Source organism: Sorex fumeus, unplaced genomic scaffold, assembly GCF_029834395.1.
Source record: "Sorex fumeus unplaced genomic scaffold, SorFum_2.1 ptg000037l, whole genome shotgun sequence".
Classification (NCBI taxonomy): domain Eukaryota; kingdom Metazoa; phylum Chordata; class Mammalia; order Eulipotyphla; family Soricidae; genus Sorex; species Sorex fumeus.
Window position 1 is genome coordinate 45,915,583 of NW_026606094.1, and position 25,396 is coordinate 45,940,978.

Consider the following 25,396-nt stretch of genomic DNA (forward strand, 5'->3'; position numbering starts at 1 on the left):
TAGAACATCCCAGATTAAAGTGATAAATTATTTGAAGTAATATAGTGAAGTTCAGCCTATATAATTATTAGGTAAAATACTCCTGCATTTCTGTGCACAAATTGCATGAAGAGTCAACAAGCAGAAAGCTTTATGTGGAAAATAATCATATTTACAACCACATCAGAAAGAATTAAATGCCTAAGAATATAATTAACTAAAGAGGTAAAAAACCTATACACTAAAAACAATAATATTTTGTAAAAAAGAACAAAATAAATGAGGATATATATAGATATTCCATGCTTACATAATTAAAAAATTAACATCACTTAAATGTTTGTATTCCTGGAATGAATCTGTAGATTCACAGCAATCCACATCAACATCCCAACAGCATTCTTACAGAAAATAGACACAAATTTATAAAATTCATTTGGCATTACAAGAGTCCCTTAATAGCAAAGCCGATCTTTGAAAAAAAGAAGAAAAATGGAGACATCATAGTAGTAATAATTTTTTAAAAGCATGGAAAGAAATAAAAAATAAATCAATGGAATGGAATTGAGAGCCCAGAAATAATCTCAATGATATATAGACAGAAAATTTATTACAAAGGATCTGACAGCACACAATAAAACAAGGACATCTCTTCAGTAAATGCTATTCTGAATACTGAACAGTCAAATGCAAAAGAATAAAACTAGACCAATCTCTAACAGTGAGTAGTCTGCATTAGCTATACCCCACACACAAACATATAATCAAGGTAGATTAAAGATTGATGTTAAACTGAAGTCATTAAATGCATGTAAGAAAAACATATGTGATATGCTCTGTGAATTGATCCCAGAGATGGGATCCTGATTCCAGTGGCAAGGGAAACAGTAGCAAAAATACATAAATGGGACCACATGAAAATAAAAAGCTTTTGCACAGTGAAAGAAACTGTTATCAAAGTGCAAAGACATCCTATTAAATGGGAGAAAATAAATGTACATATGTAAAAGAGGCCTAAGACACATGCTTTATACGTGCTCAATCCTAGTTTGATCCCTGGTACCACATGTTCCCCTACAATGCCAGCTTCAGCCTTAGAAGCCCCCAAGTCACTGCCAAGTGCTGCACTGGTGGCCCCTTACACAGTCAAGGTAACCCTGTTGGTATCTAATACCACAGGGCCTGAGCAGCACTATTTCATCAGACTATTGAACAGCCCAATAGGTCAATCATCTGTAGAAGTGGCCCCTGAGGCTCCCTGAGGAGTACTTGGTAAGCCTCTTCCCCCCCCCAAAAAAAACTTTATAAAAATGCAAGTCAAAATAATAATTTCATACTTATGAGAAAGGCTGATAGATATAATAAGCATTAGTGAGGATGAGGAGCCAAAGAAACCTATACACTGCCAATGTGGACATAACTGGTAGACCATTATAGGAATAAAAATACAGGGCCTGCAAGATAGTGCAAAGGGGTATGGCACAAATATTCCATGCACAAGGCCCTGTGTTTAGTCTCTATCATCACAACACCAAAGCAGTCCTCATGGCTCCCAGCATTGCCAGGCCTAAGCGGCAACTGTAGCACTGGGCCTGGGCACTGAATCATCAGACTTCTACCACCAGGCCAAGTATGACTGAACACTGCTGCCAAGGCCTGTCCCCAAACTGAAAACACATTACAGATGATTCCATTTAACCTTTTAGGTTTTTACCTGAAATAATATCACATTCTTGGGGCCAAAGAGAAGGCTCAAAGAGCTTAGCACATGCTTCATATTAGGAGGTATAGGTTCAATCCCTGGTATTATAAGATCCTCAAATACTGGCAGGAATGCCACCAGAATAGAGAAGCAGGAATGGCTCCTGAGATCTACTGGATGTGGCACCAACAATAATAAAATTTTAAATAGCACTGCATTGTCCTCCCATTGTTCATCAATGTGCTCAAGCAGGCCCAGTAATGTCTCCATTTTGAGACTTGTTGTTACGGTGTTTGGCATATTGAATATGTCACGGGGAGCTTGCCAGGCTTTGCTGTGCAGGCGAGTACTCTCGGTAGCTTGCTGGGCTTTCCGAGAGGGGCGGAGAAATCAAACCCGGCTCGGCCGGGCTGGCTGCGTGAAAGGCAACCCTACTGCTGTGCTATAAACATTAATTTGATATGTATACTCCTGTCTTTGTTGCAATTTTATTACAAAAGGCAAGGTTTGGATACAATATAATTGTCTTTCAAAGATTTTTTTTTGATAAATATGTGGTATATTACACAATGAAACACTACTCAGCAATAAAGAAAAATCTTGCCATTTACAACTAAATGCATAGACCTGGATGATATAGTAATCTAAATCAGACAGAAAAAAACAAACACTACATGATTTCATTCATATGTGGTATTTCATATGTGGTACAGAACTAAATAAAACAAAAATAAATTTAGAAAAGAAGAAGAGTAGGTAAATAAGGCAAAAGCAGGTAAACTGTATGAAGGATGGACCTGAACTTTTGATGGTGAAAATAATAAAGTATATAAAATGACATATACCTGAAACCTATCTAATGATGTAATACAATGTTAATTCAATTAAAATGTTTTAAAAATTCAGAACACAAGTGTACGTAACAAACTAAAGTAAAAGTAAAGGCCCTACCGTTGATCATCGATTTGCTCGAGTGGGCCCAGTAACGTCTCCATTGGAGACTTTGTTGTTACTGTGTTTGGCAGATCAAATACTCTCGGTAGCTTGCCGGGCTCTCCGAGAGGGGCAGAGGAATCGAACTCGGGTCGGCCATGTTGGCTGTGTGCAAGGCAAACGCCCTACCCGCTGTGCTATCGCTCCAGCCCAAACTAGTGTCAAAATATTTTGATAAGCAATGGATGTAAATGTATTCCACTTAAGATAGGTTGTAGCTAGGCATGTAGCTCAGTGGTAAAGCACAGTCTATGCATGTATGGGGTGTGGCCATATATCCCTGGCACTCCTTCAAATAAAATAAAATGTCTTTATTTTTAAAAGCGCATTTATCTAATTTCTATCACAAATTTGTGATTGATAATTGCAAACCATATATATATATACACATATACATATGTATATGTGTACATATATACATACATGTTAAGTTGTTATTGTTAACAGTCCTCTGCTGTAGATGACATTGATTTGCATTGATAATTAGTAAGATTTTTAATTCATTTCAAGAGAACAAAAATGGGCATGAGAGTTTTTGGAACCTCAAGATACTTAATTTTTCTCAAATTATAAAATCAATATTAAAATGTTGCATAAAACTTGGGATATAAAAGCAGTTAGTTTATATTAGCAATATAACTATTTTCATTTTCCAATGTACCTTGCAAAACATTTCTCAAATGCATATATTTTAACCTAATTGCAATCATCTCTAAAATATAACCTTGTATCTTGCTTTTTCACTTAATGTGTGGTAAGAATTTTCCATACTGTATAGCCCTTTGTAATTATAGTTTTATGCCAATATAACTTAAGCGCAAATGATTCACTTAGCAATTATCCCAGAGTTGAAAATATGTTGCTTTCAATTTTCTGTTACAAATAACATCACGAAGACTATCTCTCTGATTATTCTTAATGTCACTATCTTAAAAAAGATGCACACAAGTGGAAACATTTCTTGACACTTGACATATTCTGCCAAATTACTTTAATCTCTATTTGGATGAATCATAAACTTCACAAACTTAATATGTTCCAAACTGAGCTCATCATCACCTCACTCCACCTCCACTTGTTGCTCCTCCTAATTTCTCTTTCCATGATTGACATGGCCTGATGTTCAAGCCAGAAACTTAAGCATCACTCTTCGACTCTAGTCCTTCCAAATAGGGAATATACAGAATAACCATAATACATCACCCGTCTTGACATTTTTCTTGAGAATACTCTTTTATATTCCTGTCCACTTCATCCCTTACTACTTATAACAATTCTAATTATAGTCAACATATCCATAGTGAGAGATGCTGGAGAACTTCAATGGTCCTCCTCAAATCCAGTTTTTCTCACTCTTCACAGGTTGCCAAATTGTTGAATAAGTTAAAAAAATGAACATCTTTATACCAGTATGTTTAAACACAAAAAAGGTCTATACTGTTTGGGGGCCACAGCCAGCTGTGCTCAGTATTTACTCCTGGCTGTGCACTCAGGGATCACTCTTAGCAGTGCTTCGGGGACTATATGTGGTGTTGAGGATCAAACCCACGTCAGCTGCCTGAAAGACAAATGCCCTAGTTGCTGTACTGTTACCCTGGCCCCAACAAATTCAACAAATGTCGATTTTTAAAGCTGTTGAGAGAGTAGATCTTAAATGTTATCACAAGAAAAAAATTAAGAATATGAATTAAACATTATGGGGGTCATTTTACCACCTACAGCAATGTTTCCCAAAAGGGGTAATACTGTTCCCCTGGGGATGCTGGAATCATTCAGGGAGCAGTAGGAGGCTAGGGTGAAACTTGGGGTGATGTTGTTCACCTAAAGAAAGTACATTTCCAGGGATGATTTGAAAAGGAGAAGAAGATTGAAATAAGTCTGGGAAACTGATATTATATAAATAAATATATATATAAATCACTGTGATATGAATCTTAAATTTACATAATTTTCTGTCAATTATATTTCCAAAAAGTAGGAAAAATAAGAAAATGAAGATTAAATGCTATGTTGAAGAAGACAATGAATTTCCCTTTTAGTTACATTTTTTAAAATGTATTCACTATTTTTTTGTTGCATTGTCAGGGCTTATTCCTGATTGTGTGCTCAGGTATCACTACTGGTGGTGTTTAGGGAACCATATGCAGTGCTGGAGATCAAACCAGAAATTGCTGTATATAAAGCAAGCACTTATCTCACCAGCACTTTCTCTGTAGACATTTTCAACCTGGAGTTGAGGATTGTGTGCAGGCATGACCCCTGATGCAATCTGCAAGGCTCTAACTTCTAGATATTTCTGATTAGAAGGGCAGGGGGCTGAGCAATGCAGCCCCCAGTTAATCTCCCTCATCATTTCCCATTAGAACCACTAATTAGCCTCCTATTTGGAACCCATTAGGACAGCTTGACCATGCCAACTATACAATGTCAATAGCCCCTACTTCAATCAGCATTCCCTCCCACTCCGAAAAAAAACAAAAAAGGATTGTTTAGCATAAGAATCCAAACTACAAGGGTCACAATGCTAAAGCAATACAGAAACCCACCAGGTTTGTGAGCAAAGATACTAGTCCAGATAATCCAACCAATAATGATGAGCTATATAAACTCTCTGACAAGAAATTTAGAATGGAGCTGTTAAGAATGCATGCATAAGGATCTCACAGAAACAATAAAACATACTGCCAATAAAATAAAAGAGAATATGAGGAAAAATGAAAATCAAACAGAAACGGCAGATCTGAAAAACTCTGAAGGTGAAATGAAAAACTCACTGGAAGGCATCAGCAGCGGAGTAACAGCTACTGAAGACAGAATCAGTGAGCTCCAAGATGAGGTACGGAGAATATTAAGTCAACAGCAGAAGATGGAAAAGAGTCTCTAAATAAACCAACAGATTATAAGAGACCAACTGGATGTATTTAAGAACGACAACATAAGAACCATTCGGGTACCAGAGGGGCACGAGGAAAACCCTGATGAAGAAGCAACTATCAAGGCCACCATTGCTAAAAAGTTGCCAAAGCTGATGAGTACACACCCAGATCCAGGAGACCCAAATAGTACCAGCTAAAAGAAATCCTAATAAAAATACTGCAAGACACATTTAATCAGAATGATGAAAACCGGAGATAGAGATAGAATATTGAAAGCAGCTAGACAGAAGGAAACTGCTTACAAAGGAGCATCCATAAGATTTACAGCAGACTTATTAGACAAAACCCTCTGGTACTAAGACAGTGGTGGGATATAGTGAGGGGGGAAAAACCCTCAATGAAATGAATGCCTCACCAAGAATACTTGACCCACCAAGACTTTCATTCATATTTGAAGGAATAATAAACAGCTTCACAGATAAACAACTCAAGAACTCGTTAAGACTAAAAACCACTGTTACAAGAAGGACTAGACGGACTACTTTAAGACAACCTCCTAAAACACACCAAACTCCTGCAGAAACATGGGACAAACCCCCTTAACAATAATCTCTCTCAATGTCAGTGGGCTAAACACATCAATTAAGAGATACAGAGATGCAGGACGGATTAGAAAATTGAACACAACACTATGCTGTCAGCAAGAAACAGATCTGAACAGTTAGAACAAACACAAATTGAAAGGTTGGAAAACAATTCTACAAGCGAACAACCCCCTCAAAAAAAATAGGGTGGCCATACTAGTATGAGACCACATAGAATTCAGGCTGAAGAAGATCATAAGAGACACTGAAGGTCATTTCTCAATGATCAAGGGATCTTTGCATGAGAAAGAACTCACACTTCTAAATGTAAATGCACCTAGTAAGGGACCAGAAAAATACTTAAAACAATTGCTAATAGACTTGAAGAAAGACATTGATACCAACACAATAGTAGAGATTTCAACAATGCTTTGTTACCTCTCAATAGATCAATCAGACTAAAGCTCAGCAAGGAATTGAGGGAAGAAATGCAAGAGAAGGGGCTTAATATATATATGAATATATATAAGTGTGTATTATATACACATATGTATATACGTGTGTGTATATGTGTATATGCACATGTGTATATATATATATATATATATATATATATATATATATGACTATCATCCCCCAAAAGCTAAATACACATTCTTCAGTGCACCTGGGACATTCTCTAAGACAGACCACATATAATTCACAAAACATACCTTTATAAAAATAAGAGGTTAGAAATTATATCGACTATCTTTTCAGGCCATGATCCACTGAAAATAGAAGTGAATCACCCACAGAAAAGGAGAACCAAATCAAACACCTGGAAATTAAACAGCTCTCTACTGAATAACCAGTGGGTTAGAAAGGAAATCCAAGAACAAATCGAAAGATTTCTGGAAACAAATGAGAATGAGGACACGAACTATAGGAACTTGTGGAACACAGCAAAAGCAGTATTAAGAGGAAAGTTTATATCTCTGAAAACTTTCATCAGGAAGGAAGAAAAAGTCCATACATATAACTTAAGATCTTGAAAAATGACCAACAAAAAGAGCCTAAAACAGGCAAAAGAAAAGAAATAATAAAACTTAGAACAGGAATCAATGATCTGGAATCCCAATAAACAACCCAAAATATCAGTGAAACCACGAACTGGAACTTTGAGAAAATAAACAAGATCGACAAACCACTAGCAAGACTCACAAATAAACATAGGAGAGAGAACCGTAATAAACCCAAACAGAAATTTATAGGGGCTGGAGCTATAGCACAGAGGGTAGGGCATTTGCCTTGCATGCGGCCCAGCCTGGCTGAGCCAGGTTCGATTCCTCTGTCCCTCTCGGAGAGCCTGGCAAGCTACCGAGAGTATCACACCTGCATGGCAAAGCCTGGCAAGCTACCCATGACATATTCAATATGCCAAACACAGTAACAACAAGTCTCACAATGGAGACGTTACTGGGCCCGCTAGAGCAAATCTATGAATAATGGGAGGACAGTGCTCAATCGAAACTACAGAAATTCATAGGGGCATGAGAGATTACTTTGAAAATTAGGCCACAATACTACATGGAAAGTATCATGCTAAGAAAAATGAGTCAGAAAGAGAGGGACAGACATAGAAGGATTGCATTTCATCTGGGAAATATAAAGTAACAAAATAGGAGACTAACACCCAAGAATAGCCGAGATAAGTACCAGGAGGTTCACTCCATGGCTTGGAGGCCAGCCACACATGCTAGGGGAAAAGGCAGCTCAGATAGAGAAGGGAGCACTAAATAAAGGTGTTGGGAGGATCATCCCAGGATGGGAGATGCATGCTGAAAGTGGACTATAGACCGAACATGATTGCCACTCAATGCAAACCACAGCACCCAAAAGGAGAGAGAGAACAAAGGGGAATGCTCTGCCACAGAGGCAGGGTGGAATGGCGGCGGGGAGATGTGGGTGGGAGGGATACTGGGATTGTGGTGGTGGAAAATGGGCACTGGTGGAGGGATGGGTACTCGATCATTGTATAATCGAAACCGAAGCACAAAAATTTTTAAGTCTACAACTGTACCTCATGGTGTTTCACAAATAATTTTTTTTTTAAAAAATGTACTTTATAATATAAAAAAAAGAAAATTAGGCCACAAAATAAGAGAACTTCAAAAGAATGGACAGGTTCTCAATGCTGACCCAAAAACTTCTGGAACACCTAACAGACTTATCACCATTGAGGAAATCGAGTCCTCCAAAACAAAAGCTCAGGCCCAGATGGATTCACCGGCGAATTTTTTCAAATATTGAAAGAGAACCTACTGCCAATCCTTTTCAAGCTTTTTCAGGAAACATAAGTAAGAAATAGAAACACTGGGGCTGGAGGAAGAGTACAGGGCATAGGGCGTTTGCCTTGCATGAGGCCAACCCAGGTTCAATTCCCAGCATCCATGTGTTCCCCGAGCACTGCCAGGAGTAATTTCTGAGTGAAGAGCCAGGAGTAAACCCTGTGCATCGCCAGGTGTAACCCAAAAATAAAAAAAAAGAAAGAAAGAAATAGACAATTTCTATGAGGCAAATATCACCCTGACACATAAAGCAGAGACATCATAAAAAAAATAAAATTAGATGCCAATATCTCTGATGAACACAAGCACAGATCCTCAAAAAAAATATGAGCAAATACATTAACTCTTCAAAAAGATTATACAACATAATCAAGTAGGATTCATCCCAGAGAGTCAAGGAATGTTTAACATTCCCAAATCAACATAATACACCATATCAATAAAAAGATAAAAACCATATGATCATATGATCATATAGCCAGATGCAGAAAAAGCTTTTGACATGATCCAGTACTCATTCATGATAAAACTCTTCACCAAAATGGGAATTGAAGGAACTTTCTTCAGTATAGTCAAAGCCATCTATCCCAAGCCCAAAGAAATTATGATCTCAATGGGGAAAAATTAAAGGCCTTTCCCCTAAGATCTTCTAGTAGCTTGGCAGTCACACCCACAAACTGCCCCCAGCATCATGTAATCTCATCAACGGCTAAGATCCAGAGACTATAAAACAAAGCTCCTGAATGCATGGCTGCAAATATGGCAGCACGACCTCTTATAGTCTAACCCACTGATGTATCTAAAGCAGCAAACATGTGTTTGGTTTTAACATACTTTCTTGCATTCTCTGATATACTGGCTTAACCTCTGTCCCTCTCAGAGAAACTGGCAAGCTACTGAGAGTATTCCGCTCGCACGGCTGAATCTGGCAAGCTACCTGTGGCGTATTTGATATGCCAAAAATAGCAACAATAATACCTCATTCCCCTGACCCTGAAAAAACCACCAGTACAGCAGCATTGGGAAGGATGAGTAAGGAGAGGCTGCCAAAATCTTAGAACCGGAACAAATGGAGATGTTACTGGCAGCCGCTTGTGCAAATTAGTGAACAACGGGATGACAGTAACAATGACATTAAACTAAGAACCTTCGGCACTTCAAAATAAACATGACCAAGGTACAAAGAAAGTCATATACTAGAAAAAAAAAATTACCAAGTACCCATTTGATAAGGGGCTAATCTCCAATATCTATAAGATGCTGATAGAACTGAACAAGAAAAAAAAATCCAACCCCATCAAAAAAAGGGGAGAAGAAAGGAAGACAAATTTCATCAAAGAAGAAATACAAATGGCCAGAGGCACACAAAAAATGTTCTACATTACTAATCATCAGTGAGATGCAAATCACAACAACAATGAGATATCATCTCACACTTCAGAAACTGGCACACATCAATAAGAACAAGAACAACCAGTGCTGGTGTAGATTCAGGAAGAAAGGGACTCTCCTTCACTGTTGGTGGGAATGCTGATGGGTCCAGTCTTTTTGGAGAACAATATGGGCATTCCTCACAAACCTAGAAATTGAGCTTCCATACCATTTCTGTGAATATACCCCAGGGGCGCCAAAACAGACAGCAGAATGCCATTGCAGTTCTATGTTTATTGCAGCACTATTCACAATAACCAGAATCTGGAAACAACCTGAGTGCCTGAGAACAGATGACTAGTTGAAAAAAAAAAACATGGTACATCTAAACAATGGAATGCTATGCAACATTAGACTAATACCCAAGGACAATAGAAACACAGGCCATGCAGACTGGCCCACAGTTGGAAGCCTCTTCAAGTGCTTGGGGAGAAGGCAATTGGGACAGAGAAGGGACCACTCTGACAAAGACATTTGGAAATGATCACTCTGAATAAAAACTATATGCTGTAAGTAGGTAAAGAAACAAACATAATAACCTCTTCATATCTGTATTAAAAGTCATAGTGCCTAAAAGGGGAAAGAGGGCAAGGAGAGAGAGAGAGAGAGAGAGAGAGAGAGAGAAGGAAAGTGTCTGCCATAGAGAGAGAGAGAGACAGGCTGTGGAATGACAGGAGGGAAACGGAGGACCTTGGTGGTGGGAAATATACACTGGAGGAGGAATGGGTAGAATATTGTGTGACTGAAACCTGATCATGAACAGCCTTGTAACTGTATATCATGGTAATTAATCAAAAGTTTTAAATAGGTTTCCAACCTGTGTTTTTTTTTTAAGAGACTACACTCAGCAGTGCTGGGGAGCCCCACCTGGCAATTCTCAATAAAGATCCATATTCTATCCATACCAGTTTGAATATGTTCTCAATAAAGAACCTTGTTTCTTCCAGTTTAAACAGCTTAGTCTACCTTGAGATATACTACATTTACCAAGGTCTTTACACATAAGCTGTGGAGAACCAAGAAGCAGATAAAATGTTTAAAGCAAAACTATGCTTTGTTCAGCAACAGTCAGATGAACGGGTACAATGAATGTATTTTTTTCCTGGATAGCTAAATATTTTATTCTTTATAGTGTTATAGTAATGAATGGTTAGGTATGAATGTGTCCACATGTTGCATGTTAGCTGGGAATTCTTGGGCTTTTAAAAAAATGCCCCACGTTACCTTCTGCATGTTCACTCTACTTCTTTATTCTGTGCATGTCAGCAAGCAAAAAATAATATTAAAGAAAACACAAAATAAATTAGAGTGTCTAATATAGAATTTTAAATGAAGAGCAGCACTAGACTTCAGTATTAATACTTGCTTACTCCTTTTCCTTGGAGCACGAATGAATTATCTGAAGAGGAAACTGGTACTCAAATCTCAGACCTTTCTGAATTTTTTTTGTTTGAAAGAGAATTTTTGTGCTTTCAGAGAGAGGAGTTAGGATTTGTTCCTTTTTAAAGAGATGGTAGGTTGAGCAAAGATACTTCTGCTCCATGTCTTGGTCATGTTCTTCCTTACAGGAAGCCAGAAGTTTAAGATGAATTCAGTTGAGCTAGTCTGTCTTCTCCAGTTGGTTTTATCAGAATAAATCAGACATTTTGACACCCATCTCTTTGATAACACCTAACCAGTGTCTCTCAAGCAGTTCATGTCCTTCTGGAAGGCAACATGGATGCTACTGGGACCCTTAAAAACCTCACTTTCTACTTCCATTCAACATTCCCTCTTACCAGTCCTTCCTTTATTATGCAGTAAGTATTATTTCTCTAAAATAATTTTAACATTAATCCTTTTCTGTGTGGTTGGAGTGATAGCACAGTGGTAGGGCATTTGCCCTGTGTGCAGCCAGTCTGGCCGAGCCGGGATCGATTCCTCCGCCACTCTTGGAGAGCCCCACAAGCAAGCTACCGAGAGTATCTCGCCTGCATGGCAAAGCCTGGCAAGCTCCTCATGATGTATTCAATATGCCAAACACAGTAACAACAAGTCTCAAAATGGAGACTTACTGAGCCCGCTCGAGCAAATAGATAAACAACAGGAGGACAGTGACAATGAATCTTTTTCTGCACAGTTCAGTAATGCCTCAGAACATTTTTTCTTTTGTCTTTTTTTGTGTGTGTGTGGGTGGGGGGTCACACCCGGCAATTTACAGGGGTTACTTCTGGCTTTGCACTCAGAAATTACTCCTGGTGGTGCTCAGGGAACTATATGAGGTGCTGGGAATCAAACTTGTGTCAGCCATGTGCAAGGCAAATGCCCTACCAGCTGTACTATCGCTCCAGACCCCGGAACATTTTTTCTTATTGTGCAAGATCTTACAAGATCTGGTTTGGTGATTATTCTTTATGGATCCTTTTCCTGAATTTCTAAGCTAAATAGATTTCCAAGTCCACCGGGATCTTTTCATATCTCAGAACTTCTTCCCAAACTATTCCCTCTGCTTGAATCCCCATTTCTCTTTTTTCAGATCAAGCTCATATTTTAAATTCTAATCAGGCTTCACCTCCTTTATGAACTCATTCCAAGCATACACCTGGGGTAGAGAAGCAACCTTCTCTATAAATAGCTTACTTGTCGGCACATACTGTTTTATAATTATTTGATTGCTTGCCTAGCCCCTGGTGATTAAGAGTATAGATTGTATTTTTAAAATTAGTGTGCTCCACAGGCTAATATGTTATTCCCCCATAAAAATAATTAATGCTAAACTATGAAAAAATGAGTTATGCATAGAACTTAGGAAAGTAATATCAGACAAAAGTTGCACTAATTTCATTAACTTTTATGTTTATAAAAGTGGAGATAAAGATTTATAATTTCTATTACTTTATTACCATACCATCATTTTTATCATTTTATTACCATAATTCCATCATACCAAATATCCATCATGAAAAAGGATATTCTCATTAAAAACTATAGGAAGTGTACAATTTAGGAACAAAGAACAAACCTAAATTTATCACTAAAAATGGGAGAATTTCAGTTGAATGCTCAAGATTGGCTCAGAACCACAAACTTGCTTCGGAAAAATATTTGATAACACTGTCTTTCTTAACAGATGAGGCATTAGTAGGGCAGAAAAAGAGAGAGATAGATAGTATCTATGCATTAGAGAGATAGTATCTTATGAGATTTTCTAGGATAGTATGTCTCAACAGGGAGCATAGGCCCCTATAGACTTCCAGGATATTTCAAGAGGCCAACAAGTAGAACAAAAGGGACCACAGAAAGAAAGTTCCAAAATGGGTCATAACTGGAAAAGGGCTGATAAATGCTGATTTTGAGAATAAGCTAGGATTCTCTGTTACTGACTGAAGCTAAATACACACATTTTGATAACCAGAAGAAATCATGGTAAGTATGGCAATCACTTCTGAAAAGTGAGCATATTCTTTAATCCTCACACCCCATCATTCCCTTCATAGCCACCATTTACACTGCATCACTCATCCTGGGTTGGCAGGTCTGCCATGCCTGGAATGAAATATGAATCTGCTACTTTTACTGTCCCTGGCTGGATACATCACCAGTCCTTAGGTTCTGGCTCAGTGACCTGAGCCAAAGCAGCACCCAGAGATGCCCTCTAGTCATGAGCCTTGCAAGTGAAAGGGAATCTTCAAGAGGCTCAGCTGTCCTTTGGAAGAGCTTAGTCACTTGAAAGTAAACCATTTAAACTGTTTTCTGTTAGATTTAGAAGCAGGGGAGCTTCATAGATATGCGAAGATGAAAAAAAATCAGATCAAATAGGATGAGGAGCTACGATACTGAAGAGTGGGTTCAGGCTGTGGAAGGGCATATATTTACTTCAGAAGTCTATGATTTAGTCATTTGTTGCTTATTGTCGTAAGATTATCAAATTTAACAAACATATTTGATATAAATAATGCCTGTAAATCAGAGATTAAAATATCTGTAGTTAGTAGATGTGATTGCAATGAAGAATCAGAAAGTTATGGAGTTTTCCTATTAAAACAGTGGTTGAAAGTCATGCTAAGTATCCAGAAAACACAATAATTAGGCAATCCAGTTAAAATTCTTTTTAATACCATGACATAGTATAATAAGTAAACACACAAAATCATTCTATATTGAAGCACAGTATTTCATTTGTGCACTGAGATAATAAGACTGAGCACTGGGAACAATTTATAGAAATGCTATTTTAAAAGACTTCTCATATGAATACTTTGTAAGGTTAGGCTTAACATTAAATTAAAACTCATGGAAAGCATTTCAAGTTGGGAAGGGATCTGAGACAACAGAGTCCAAAGAAATGTCATGGGACTGACCCTCTCAGATAGCTGACAGTACATGCCACACTCTAGCAGGTGTCAGGGGTCACTTAACTAGTGGCTGAATTCTCTAACAAGTACTTGTAGGACAAAAAAAAATCTGTTCTTTATTTAGAGTCGCAGGCTCAGGTCCAGTCTCAGGCTCAAAGATTCAGAATCTCTAGGGAGACAGGAAGCCAGATATCCAGCTATATTTTTTCATTAAGCTCTGTTAGCAACTCTCAGGTTAGATATCATTGGGAAACACTTTATGTCAGAATTTGCTTTACTGTTTTTGTTCAGTTCAATTTTGCTTAATTCCACCTCTGAAAGTGCTTCTATGGGCGCAGCCTGAAATTTCATTAGAGAACGGGTGAAACCAGAGAAGACACAACTATGGGAAACTGGGTTTCCATACTGCTTCCCCTAATAGCTTGAGGTCACTGTTTTAACAGTCAGTCATGGTAGAACGCATTATTTAAAAGACTCCCTGTCTGAAGAATGCTTGCAGGGGAAATACCCCTATTAATCTCTTTCCACAGGTCTACTTTAATTATGCAATGGAAAACTGAACTCTGCTGTATCTGTGAGGTATAATTCAGGCTCCAGAATTACATTTTCATAAAGAAAGTTGACCAACAGATAGAAAAGAGATAAAGCAACTATTTTTCTCAAAGCACTTCTCTATGTGCTTGAATGACTTCAAAATCCATTACTCTAACCATACAAGGTAGAATTTAATTCAGAAATTTGTAAGTTAGTCTTTACACCTCACTGCTTATCCCTTATCCTCCTTCTGCCTACTCTCTCACACTTCGTCTATGTCCATTTGTGATCTTTCCCCCTATTTCTGATGAAGTTCTCCTTTAAAGCTCTTAAATCCTTAAATTAATCCAGACATTCTAGTTAATTCCAGATTGTCATCTTTGGAAAAACTGTTGCCAGGAATATGGATAAAGAAGAAGTTGGAAAGGGATATGTTGCAGAAAATGTGATTTATTCCACATTTCACAGGTTTATAGATTGAGGGGGTAGAAGGAGTAGAAAGCAGATTTGCCTCAACCTATAGATTAGAAATTAAAGATTAAGTCTGACTCAACATTGACATTCAAGCCTTTCAATTTCTTCAGGCAAAAGAAATGTTTAACTGTTGCAGGGTCTAAGTCTTACTTTACAAAATTCAAGAACAGATAGATCCCTTTCAAGTACATTGTTTCAAGTGAACTATCTCCTTTAATCATTACAGAAACTGCAAGTAAAGAGGGAGAATAAGGATGAGGAAGTTGAGGCACAAAGGATTGCAGCATTTTGCCCAGTGCCATGCATGCAACTTGTGAGTGACAAGGCCAGGCGTTAGGAATGGGTTTCAAATCCACCCAGCCATCAGTCAAAGACACATGGTGGAAAGAATGTTAAAGGCAAAGAAATAGTTTCCGAGAATAAAGTTACAGCAGTCTGCATGTCCTTCTGCCGCTGATAACTAGGGCATCAATTTCCTTTGAAATTCAGGACTCTAAATAATCAGCTTCTTATACGCAAGGAACAAAAGACAGTGCTGTAATTTATGATGCTGATCCTGATCTACAATTAGATTTCACAGAACATGGAACATCAGATAGAAAGAACGATTAATTTAACTTCTTTGTCAATATAGAAAATTGCTAGTAATTGTGTATCTTCACAACACCTATTTCTTATTAAAAAGAAAAATGCAGCAGGTCATCTTCTATACGTAATGGGGTTTGATAAGATCACCATGTTTTAAAATCTATATTTAAGGCAGTGAGATAAAGGTTTGCTTACCCCTCCTTCATGTCATTAATGGGAAGCGGGACCCTGCCGCCCCTGTCCAGGGCTGAGGTGATGTTGATCGCATTCAGGCGCTCTGGCTGCCACACATTTTTCACTGCCCCAAGGAAGTCTCCAAGAACCTCGCTGGCCAGCATTTCTTCTACATTCATATTTTTAATGAAGAATTCTGCTTGATATGGTAAAGGGAACTCTAATTTTGGTAAAACAAAAGATATGCGGACTTTAACAAAGCAGTGTTTCAAAAAGCAAAACAGAAGAATGATGTGCAATTTGTTGATTTCTATCACAATATGAATCTTGGGAAGGATGTTAACACTAATGATAAAGGCTTTCTAGATAATAGAATATATCTTAATATATAACATACACCTGAAATGGAATAGAACTACAACATAATCAAATCCAACTGGCAGCAGGATATTTTACATGATTTGTGCAAAGGAGTAAAAAAAAAAAGTCGGCCTTAAACTCATCAGTGGCCTGCCCTCCTTATCTGACAATGTATCTGGGTAAGAGAGTACCCAGAACTCTACATGGAATAATATTTCATATTTGCAGTGTTCTAAAACTGCCCATTTTTTCAAACACATCTTAAAATTTATCATGACCACCTCAGACAGTACAATTTCCCGTTGAACCAAGCAAGGCAGTTGCTGAAGAGCAATACCTTTTCCAAACAGAGATGATACTGCAGCTTATCTGACTCATTTGTGGGCTCTTTATATGCTCAGAAACTTTTTCTTTTCAAAATTATTTGAGCATATTAACCCCAGAGCCATTTACAGCACACAGCAGCAAAAAGAAAACTGGTTGGCAGGCTCGACAACTCCCATAGAATTCTCTGGGCCCCATACTGAGCCGGTATCACCGGGACGTCCCAGATGGGGTAGGTGCTGTCTCCCTGCCTTCTCCAGATGAAATCCCAGCAACCATGAGCTTCTACAAGCATGGCTCTGTATGTGGGTACCAGGACTGTTTTCAGAACTGACACTTCCTGATGTGCAAAGTGATCAATGAAAAGTAAACGATCTAGTGTTTGTCCCTGAAAGACAGGCTTGAATGGTGTTGGGAAAATCTGAGCAAAATATAATGCCCAACCCAAATGCATCTGGACTATGCATTTAACTACAGTACTATGCCACCCTGGGAGGGGAAGGGTGTCTGTCCCTCTGCCTGTTCCCCCTAGCAGTGGCGGCATGGTGTCTTGCATCTTTTAGAGCCTATTGAACAGCCAGGTATGAGACTGCATTGATGAGGTACATGGGGCTTCATGGGATGGGGGGTGGAATCGACCCTGCTCCCCGCCATGACAATGCCCCGGGTTGCCACCCTTAGACACATCCTCCGGCTTCTGAACAACCATGATCCCAGAGGCATACAAACCAATCTCAGAATCCAGGGGCTTTTGGAAGTAATCCCTCTATGCTTATTACTAAAATATCAGAAATCCAAATTCACATGGTCGCTATTGCAGCCACATGACATCATATGCTCTTCATAATCAGAAATAGAAAAAAATTATCTAAAGATGTCTTTTTGGCAGGTCTAAATGTTGGGGAAAATTCCAAATAATAATGTGGGGTCTCTTGTAATATTGAAAGTGATCAAAGTAGAGAGAGAGAATAAAGAGAGAGAGAATAAAGTAGGGGGCAGGTGGGAGGGGGGTATACTGGGGTTCTTGGTGATGGAAAATGTACACTGGTGTAGGGACAGGTATTTGATCATTGTATGACCGACCGAGACTTAAACTGAAAGACTTTGTGACTGTTCTCACAGTGATTAAAAAAAAATTATTTGAGCATATTAAACATTACTTTTTACTAAAGTAAATGTTGGTTATATTTTTAAATAATTCTCAAATCAATTTTATTCTTTGAATAACTCTGTAATTATCTAGATGAAATATAAGTATCTCATGAACTTCATGTCTTATATCCGTAAAGATTAACCTTTCCCCTCTCCATCGTATCATTAAAATATCCCTCTGGGTCCAGCGAAATAGTAAAGGGGTTAAGGTATTTACCTTGCCTGCAGCTGAACCCAGGTATGTCCCTGGTTCCTTGAGGATCATCAGGATCATCCTCCAAGCACAGAGCTGAAACTACGCCCTATGCACCTCTGGAAATGGCCCCAAACACACACAAACAAACAAACACTATACTCCCGTTGTTCATCGATTTGCTTGAGCGGGTCCAGTAACGTCTCCATTTTTTTGAGACTTGTTGTTACTGTGTTAGGCATATCAAATACATCACCGGTAGTTTGCCAGGCTTTGCCTGCGGGCAAGATACTCTCGGTAGCTTGCCGGGCTCTCCAAGAGGGTTGGAGGAATCGAACCCGGCTCGGCCGGTCCAGCTGCATGCAGGGCAAATGCCTTACTACTACGCTATCGCTCCAGCCTGAAATGGCCCCAAACCATTCCAAAATAATGGTCACGGTCCTCCTGTTGTTCATTGATTTGCTCGAGTAGGCCCAGTAACATCTCCATCATGAGACTTGTTACTGTGTTTGGCATATTGAATATGTCATGGGGAGCTTGCCAGGCTTTGCTTTACAGGCGAGATACTCTCGGTAGCTTTCCGGGCTCTCCGAGAGGGGCAGAGGAATCGAACTCAGATTGGCCATGTTGGCTGCATGCAAGGCAAACGCCCTACCCGCTGTGCTATCACTCTAGCCCCCCAAAACAACAAATAAGGAAAATTTTAAAAATTCCTCTGGACAAATGTATGAAGATGAATGAAACTAGATTTTCAGTAGTTAAGTTAATGTGAGGGCTGGAGTGATAGCACAGTTTAGGGCCTTTAGGTAGGGCATTTGCCTTGCACAGGGCCAACCTGGCCCACCCAGGTTTGATTCTTCCACCCCTCTTGAGAGCCCAGCAAGCTACTGAGACTATCTTGCCTGTAGGACAAAGCCTAGCAAGCTACCCGTGACGTATTTGATATGCCAAACATAGTAATAAGTGTCTCAATGGAGATGTTCCTGGGCCCGCTCGATCAAATCAATGAACAATTTCCAATAACTGATTGTTTTACTAATATAAAGAATGCTTTAGTTGGGGCTGGGTAGATAGCCCTAGTGTTAAAGTACATGCCTAGAGTGTGTGAGGTTCTGAATTTAATTCCTAGTACCACATGGCCACCTAAAGTGAGAGCCCTATATAAAATATTTACATATGTGTATATATATAACATTTATTTTTGTTTAATAATTTAAGGCAGTTTTAAATAATACTACAAGGCAAGTTAAAGACTGAGGTGAATTATAATATTTTATCCTCACAACTCAATGGCAAGTATGTACTTGTATTTTTCTCCCTACCTTTTCTTCATGCCCATACAGAGAGATTACTTTTAGATGAGCAGGCTGACCATGAGAGAGGTAAGGAAATTTACCATGACTTGAATTTACCTCATAGAATTGTTATCTAAGCTAAGGGAAACTGTGATTATAAAGTGCTCAATGGATGATAAAGCATAGAATAAGAACTTATAAGATATTGAAAAAATAGCAATTATTACAATGATCTGATAATATGAATAATCCCAATTCTTCCATTAAAAAGAAAAGGAAATGTTTCTAGACTATACACAGATTTCAAGGTCCCAGTAGTGATTATCACTATTAATAATGATATCCTCTGATTAATTAAAACTTGAACATCTATAAAATATACTCTTCTTTGGTAAATAAAAGATAAAAATTACATTAAAATAGATGAAATATTGAAGACTTCATTTATTATGAAGCTTCTTTCATATTAAAGGACATTTGATACCACACATAAAGTTAGGGATGATACTCTCTCAGGCTTTAGAACTTTCGTCAGTGATTTTTTTTTTTAAGAGTAACATCTATTGAGTATTTCAGAACCCTAGTCACAGAAGGCTCTTGTGTGTGTGAAGTGATATGGGAGGGGAGACACTATAGATAGGCAAGACTCAGGATGACATGTTGCACCAGGGGTAGTATCTGGGAGTTCCGTGTGCAAAGCACGTGCTTCAGCCATTTTAGATATTTCCCTGGCCCCCACAGAAGTTTCTTTACTTGTTGCCTACACTGTTATTCATTCTTCTTATAGTCTGGGCAAATCTACTTGATGTATGCCCTAGATGCACCTTCTATGACATATATACTCTCTTTGACATAGATATTTTTAATTTTACAGAGTTCTTATTCAGATAAAGAGTAGCTCAATCATGCCAAATTTCCCCCTTAAACTACAAATAATCATACATATATAATAAAGATATGTATAATAAAGAATATAATAAATATATAATTAAGTTTCTTGGCAATAAATACTATTATAAAATAATAACAAATATACGTTTTTAGGGTCTCATAAATTTATCATCTTCATTCAGCATTCTATACCCACTTTTGTAGAAGACATACAAGACCTTTTTCTGATAACCATGATACTTTTGTCTTCTTCTGATCCTCGAGACCTGTTGCAAGGATCTTTTTTTTTTTTTTTGAGACCTGATGCTGCCACACCCAATGAAGGCTCTAGGCCCGCAGCTGTCTGCTCTCTACCAGGCCAACTACTCTGCCAGGTCTCCCAAGATGAGTCACAACAGCTTTCTAACTTTGGGGAAATCCCATGCCTGCTATATTTGGACATCACAGAAGCCAAGGGAACAAGTAGGCCAACAGACTGGTGGCAAGCCTCTGAAGAACTAAACTTAATTTAGAAAATCATTCTATATACACTCCATGCTGTGTGATCCTACATTGATTAATTTCCCATAAGGTCTCTGAGAGCAGAAGACAGCTGGTTAGAGAGACAAACTGAAGATGGCCATCCTGGTACTCAACTCTTGTTATTTCTTTTCCTAGTATTATCTGGAAGACATGGTATGTGTGGGGCATACTCAAAGATGTACATTCTAGTTTCTACACACACTTGCATCGAGAACTGCAATGACAAATATATCCATTGAATTCAATGGTTTTAATAGTTTTGTACCACTGTACCCTTACATAAAATGTACTAACGTATCTTTTCCTGAAATAATACTAAAGGACTTCCCAAAACCTATACACTCTCCTTCTCTCACTTTCTCTCAACTCCTGATTTTAAATAGTGCCTCCAGCTTCCCATCAGTAACTGCTTCAAAGAGATTCCTGCACATCAGCAACATCTACACACAGATGTCTTAAGTATCATGAACCATAAAACTGAGACCAGACTTGAAAATTAGAATGTTCAGCCCCATAGACAAGGCTGCCTTTACATTTATAAGAACACCTGTCCTTGACAGAGTTTCATTTGCATTCCTTTGGTAGCATAATGGTGAGGTTACTGGTTTAAGCCTATTAAATTGTAACTATGTAACTATTATTTATGGATTCCCAAGAAAGTATGAACTTTGTAAATTTTTTGTTGTTGGGTTTTTGGGTCACACCCAAGACGCTCAGTCTCTGCTCTCAGGAATTACTCCGGGTGGTGTTCTGGGGACTATATGGGATACTGGGGATGGAACCTGGGTAAGGAACTAGACAGTATCATGTTAAGTTAAAGAAGTCAAAGGGAGGACAAATGTCAGATGATCTCATACACATTTTAAACTATGATACTATTGTCTGCAATTGATACTGCTAAAAACCTAGGAAAACTCACATGAAGGTGTTAAAAATTCAAACCATCTCCCCAATTACATATTGTATTGATAGTTATACTAAAATTGCATTCTTTTGTCTATTTGAAGACCATTTTTACCCCTTTCTTTACTGAATTATCACTAATTTCAAATTAATAGGTTTTGATAAAATATTATGTACATACCTGTTTCATTTTAATTGTGCTAGAAAAGAGAAGTAATAGTCCCCACATCCATGATGTATAACTGCTTTAATGTTTGCAGGAGAAGATAATACTGTATCAATTACCCATCAATTGATATTATAAAAAAGATTAGACCTTGATTTACAAATTTTAACTAAAAAGTTCCCTAATCAAATACCAAAATACATTTTCCCTAATCAAATATCAAAGTATAGTTAAATATTTCTGAGTGTAATGTTCAGAAATATCTTCTGTATTAGCCTTCTAAATCCTTGGGAATCACTTAAAATTCGAGCATATAACTCTAACTTGCCTATAGACTCCAGTAATTATTGATGCATGATTGTTTAGGAAAGAATGTTACCCATAATAAATCATCAGTCATTTATGTCTTTTGTGAACTCTACCACTTCACACACAATTCTGTACTTCTAGCTATGATAAGTTTTAAAACAAAATAATAAAACTAATAATTACTAGATCATGCATTTGGCACTCAATTCTGTGTTAAGTACATTTCAGTCCTTAATGAAATCCTTAACCCCGATTTATGGGAGAAATTATATTATTTTCCCAGTGAATCAAGATAGAGTTTTAATGCACAAAATTTACTTGGAAAGACTTGAGGGGAGGGGCTGGAGTGATAATACGGTGGGTACGGCATTTGCCTTGCACATGGTCAACCACAGTTCAATCCCTGTCATCCCATATGGTTCCCCAAGCATCTCCAGGAGTAATTCCTGAGTGCAGAGCCAGGAATAAACCCTGAGCATCACTGGGTATGACCCAAAAATTAAAAAAATGACATGGGGGAAGAAAAAAAAAAAGAAATGCAGGAATACATGTTCAAGAGAGCATGGATTTCTCCAGAGTGGAGAAAGCAAAAAGAGAGATCCATGTTCAAGGGAAAACATGGGCTAAAATGAGCAAGTCAAGAAGTCATATATATTTTATCTTGCTTTTGTCGGAAAACACCAAGAGGTGCTCAGGATTTATTCTTAGATCTGTGCTCAGGGATCACTCCTGGCAGTGTTCAGGGGGACCATATCAGGTGCCGAGGATCGAATTCAGGTCGCCTATATGCAAGGCAAGAACCCTACCTGCAGTACTATCTGTTATGCCCAAGAAATTGTATTTAGTTCCAATTTACAGGTGAGGAATTCAAGGTTAGAGGAAATAGTGGTCTCATTTGAATCCCCAACTCAGAGTTTTTTAGCATTCTAACATCATGCTACTTTTGTAACAAATTATTTATTACTTAACTTTATTTCTGTATTATTCTAATTAATTATTGCATTCATTACATGGTATTTAAAAATCCTTCACTATACTTTAGTCATAAAATATAATGAAATACTTTTCATAAATAATGAAATGGTCAGATGATCTGCAATGTTTTCCATACCTACCTTCTGCTGACATTATATTAATTATCAAATTATGCCTTGCAGTCTCAAAGGTACGCCTGTTGTAAGCAGTTATCTATCAGAAAAAGAAAATTATAAGGAAAATGAAATGTTATTTGGAAAACAAATTCAAACTGAAAAATTTTTTCCAAATTGTTATTTTTCCACTTTCTCTATTACAAATATACTAAAATAAGAATCAGAGATTAACAATGAGAAAATAGTCATAGCTATTTACATTCTAAAACAAAAAAAAGTAAAATCAGAGAACCTCATTTATACAAGACCATCAAGTGGTAATAACAACAAAGATGCATCACTAATAAGTAGATAAACATTATGAATTACTTACCAGTGCTGTTATAAAAAGTTTTTAATGATAAATGTTTTACTATTAAATAGAAATTAAAGGGTTATACTGGGAAGCACACTTTAAAACAAGCATATCACTGTGCTGTTTGCATTTAGTATTAAACTGCACACCAACCGATCAAAAATGTCATAAATAACATTTTGGGAATCATATCTCATTTACTATATGAGTAAAACAGCAAGGATCACAGACTATAAAGCATATGGCACATGCTCAAAAACACAAATCAATTGCTTTGCAAAGTCAAATATTAGTAAACATTTGCAGAGTCAATGAACTTACATCAAAGTCAACTCAGAAACAACAGGCTGCAAACAACAAAGCAAAGTCCAATAACCGGAAATGGATTCAAAAATCAAGGAACAATTAACTTTATAACAGAATTAAATCATTCAGACAGTTCTGAAGTACCTCAGAAAAAGCCCCAGTGTTTGTGTAAGAGTCCTAGAAGCCCAGCACTAGCCCTCTGGAAGCGACTGTAGTTCTAGCTGGCACTGAGACAAAGAGTAGGATAAAACTGACTCAAACCAAGAAGAAATTCTTGTGCACTTAAAATCAAAGACCACAGATTCTTTACCACATCACCTATGAGTTTAAATTAACTAAATTACATTCATGTGAAGTACTTGAGAGAACACTAAAGATAAGAATTTTGAACTAAGTATAATCCAACCTTTAACAATGTCTAAAAGGTAATTTTCTAACAGGCATATTATTTCATAAAAGTTAAAAGAACTTTTTTCTTCATGATATAAAATTTTCATTAGATTTAATTCAGATTGCTATCTGTTGTAAAAGACTGATTAGTTGAACATTAAAATTAAATGTATTCATTAAAATAATAAAATCTATGTACAATTGTTCACCGAAAGCAAATAAGAAGAATCAAAACAGTTTTATTTGGGAATCTTAATGGTTTAAAAAGCTTACCATATAAAAATCTTAATTACAGTTTAATGGGAAAGTTTCAATCCTTTATACTTTGCTGTAATACCCCAAAGGTAAAAAGTCAGTAGTAAAGACTAGATAGTTTCACTTTATTTTTTTCAAATATTTTTATGGCTAGTATTACCATAATTAGCACACAGTTCATCTTTATAAAATTCACAGATTCAAAAAAGTTTTTTTTTAAATCACAAGTGACAGAAGAGATTGGAGAATAATCAGAAGAAAGAATTTTATCTTAAAATATATTCAATTCAGGGGAGCGCAAAAAAATATATATATATTCAATTCAATATTTAATTTTGTTATAACAGAATACAGTTCTTCACGATGAGATATTTAAGTACTGTAATATCTTCAGCCAGGTTTTACCTCTCGTGATGATGTAAAAGCCGTTCATAACAGAGAAGCATGCAGGCATGTTTATTCATACTTTCTTGATGGCTTATTTCAGGAACAGTAGCTACTCTCATTCAGAAGCTTAATAAATAACTACTGAATAAATTAACCAGTGGATTTATATGGCTAAACATTAGTTTAAACTTTGCATAGCTCCTTGATTGCTTATTTTTTGTTTGTTTTTTAGCAATATTACTAACAGAATGTTTAGAGTAAAATAAATACATTACTGTAAGAATAAAAACGTAAGTTATTCACAGGGAAATCATTACCTGCGCCAGAGAAAGTTATGCCAAGTTCTCACCATTATCTCATGAACAGATTATTTGACACAATAGTTCTACTTTAGTAATAAGGTATAAGAACATGAGAACTGGGAATCCTGGCTCACTACCACTATTTCTCTCTTATCTGAGCCCCTTGCTTCTCTCAACTTAGAAGCAGCCACTTTTA

At 37.3% G+C, this 25,396-nt stretch overlaps 1 protein-coding gene across 8 annotated transcripts in view; it reads right to left on the reverse strand.

Moving 5' to 3' along the window:
* The window catches only part of SGCE (sarcoglycan epsilon), an 86,352-nt gene that overhangs the window by 26,817 nt on the left and 34,139 nt on the right, over positions 1 to 25,396 (reverse strand). For all 8 annotated transcript variants that reach the window (XM_056118053.1, XM_056118052.1, XM_056118057.1 and 5 more), the window contains 2 exons: positions 23,230 to 23,302; positions 16,021 to 16,219 (listed from right to left, as the gene is read on the reverse strand). In XM_056118053.1, coding sequence (XP_055974028.1) covers positions 16,021 to 16,219; positions 23,230 to 23,302 — 272 coding nt within the window. The remainder of the gene's footprint in view (positions 1 to 16,020; positions 16,220 to 23,229; positions 23,303 to 25,396) is intronic.